Below are 2,383 nucleotides of genomic sequence, written 5' to 3' on the forward strand. Positions count from 1 at the left end.
GGGGATTGAACTCAGATCCTTGCGTTTGCAAGTCAAGCGCTTATCCTACTGAGCCATCTCCCCGGCCCCCAAAATACTATTTATTTATTTATTTATTTATTTATTTATTTATTTATTGTGCGGGAAATTGAATTCAGGACCTTGCGCTTCCCAGGCAAGCACTTATTCTACTGAGCTATCGCCCTGGCCCTCAAAAAAATATTTAAAAGGAAACACAAAAAAGATGGGGATATAGCTCGATGAGAAGGACCCCACATTCAATAGTACTCCTGAAAAAAAAAAAAAAAGGATATTCATTCCTTATGGATGGTTGAGAAGATTAAATGGAATACCCAGACATAAGGGACTTAGCTTGGTGTTGATTCAGGAGCATCAGTGCTGTGGAAGGTCTGTTGGGCTGGGACTGATGGAGATGTGGAGCCAAGGGCATAAGGGGGCATAGGATCCTGCAGGGCAGAGTGTAGAAGTTGGCTCTGGGATCAGGGTGTGAGACCAAGGGTGGGGGTGGGGTGGGGCTTTGGTCTCTACCCTGAGCTCTTGACGCCTCTTTGCTGTCTGTGCCAAGGGTGTTTTATGAAGGGAAGGACCGACCCAAGCCTGGCTTCCAAGTGCTCGACACAACACCCTACAGCCACTCAGCCAACCTGGCCCCTCCGGGCCCTGGGCATCCCCGCACCTACCTCACTTACCGGCGGGCAGCAGAGGGGGCAGGGCTGCATGCTTTGGGCATCACTGACCTCTGCCTGGTGCTGCCCAGCAAGGGTGAGGGCACTCCTCACACCTATTGCCGACTGCCCCGTAACCTCAACCCTGGCATGGTGAGTGGGGCCATGGGGCCAAGAGCTGAGACTGGGACCAATGGTGTGAGGGGTAGATGCTGGGCACAGAGGCAGCCTGGGACCAAGGCCTTTGACCAGGACCAGGCCAGAGGGTGACTGAGCTTGGAGAATAGGTTTTAGTGGGATTTTAAAGACAAAGGACCATTGCAGGGTGGGAGAGGAGAGGGACCCAGAAATCGTGGCTAGCTGTGTGTCCACTTTTCTCTTGCCATCTCGGAACAGTGGGGCCCAGCAGTGCACCTGTGCTACAAGGTGGGCCTGGCCAAGGCCAACACACTGGTGTATGAGGCAGGTGAGTGACTCTTTGTCCTTCCGAATCTTGGCTGATGTCTTCTTTGGGCTCTCCTGTCCTCTCCTGGGGTCTGATGGAACCCCTCTTTTGGTACTCCTCACTCTGCCGGGGTGCAGAACTGCTGGGCCGCTACCCCGAGGAGGACAACGAGGCATTCCCACTTCCCGAGTCAGTTCCCGTCTTCTGCCTGCCCATGGGGGCCACCATCGAGTGCTGGCCTGCCCAGACCAAGTACCCGGTGCCCGTCTTCTCTACCTTTGTGCTTACAGGGGCTGCTGGTGATAAGGTGGGTACCCTGAGTGTGGTTAGGGGCCTGGGCTCTGCAGGGCCTCCTGACCACCCCTTGTACCCTGCCAGGTGTATGGTGCTGCCCTGCAGTTTTATGAGGCGTTCCCGCGGGCCCAGCTGTCGGAGCGGCAGGCCCGGGCACTAGGCCTGCTGAGTGCTGTGGAACGGGGCCGGGCACTGGGGGGCCGAGCTGTGCGCAGCCGCCGTGCCATTGCTGTGTTGTCCCGCTGGCCTGCCTTCCCTGCCTTCCGCGCCTTCCTCACCTTTCTCTACCGCTACTCCGTCTCAGGCCCCCACCGCCTCCCCTTGGAAGCGTGAGCAGGGTTCCCCCAACCCTGGGAAGGAATTGTGGGGGGATGGGGTGGGTATGCTAGGGAGATTAGGGTTCGGGTGGGGTGGGCACAAATGTAGAAGATAGGCTGCTCTCTGTGATCAGTTAGGAAAAGTTGCTGAGCCAGGCTGGGTGGCACATGTCTATAATTTCAGCACTCTGAGAGGCTGAGGCAGGAGGATCACAAGTACCAGCCCATTTTAGGCAACTTATTGAGACTGTTCAGAATAAACACATAAAAAATGGCTGGGAAAGTAGCTTAGTGCAAAAACCCTTGATTCAGACCCCAATGCTACCAAAAAAAAAAAAAAAAGTCATTGATTGAAAGGGGAGGAAATCTAGCCTGGGCTCGCTAGTTGGGTGCTGGCAGGGCTATGTATGTCCAGGGGGACCTGTCTTTTTAAAATTTTTTTAACTTGAGAAGGACTTTTTTTTTGGCTGGCTCAGGCTGCCTTAAGGGTGGATCTGATGTGACATGTGAATCTGGGGATGGAACCGTGGTCCCCTGTGCCTGACTGAGTTTGCCCAAGCAGGTGCTTTAAACCTTTAAACAACGGAGCTATCCTGCAAGCCCCCGGGACCTGATTTGCACTGTCTCTCTGTCTCTCTGTCTCTCTGTCTCTCTGTCTCTCT

At 54.4% G+C, this 2,383-nt stretch overlaps 1 protein-coding gene across 2 annotated transcripts in view; it reads left to right on the forward strand.

Moving 5' to 3' along the window:
• Positions 1–2,383, forward strand: part of Dennd4b (DENN domain containing 4B) — a 16,937-nt gene that overhangs the window by 2,677 nt on the left and 11,877 nt on the right. For both annotated transcript variants that reach the window (XM_004629830.2, XM_023713722.1), the window contains exons 3-6: positions 566–818; positions 1,062–1,131; positions 1,248–1,417; positions 1,489–1,733. In XM_004629830.2, the coding sequence (XP_004629887.1) occupies positions 566–818; positions 1,062–1,131; positions 1,248–1,417; positions 1,489–1,733 (738 nt within the window). The remainder of the gene's footprint in view (positions 1–565; positions 819–1,061; positions 1,132–1,247; positions 1,418–1,488; positions 1,734–2,383) is intronic.

Source organism: Octodon degus, unplaced genomic scaffold (genome assembly GCF_000260255.1).
Source record: "Octodon degus isolate 3935 unplaced genomic scaffold, OctDeg1.0 scaffold00032, whole genome shotgun sequence".
Taxonomy (NCBI): Eukaryota; Metazoa; Chordata; class Mammalia; order Rodentia; family Octodontidae; genus Octodon; species Octodon degus.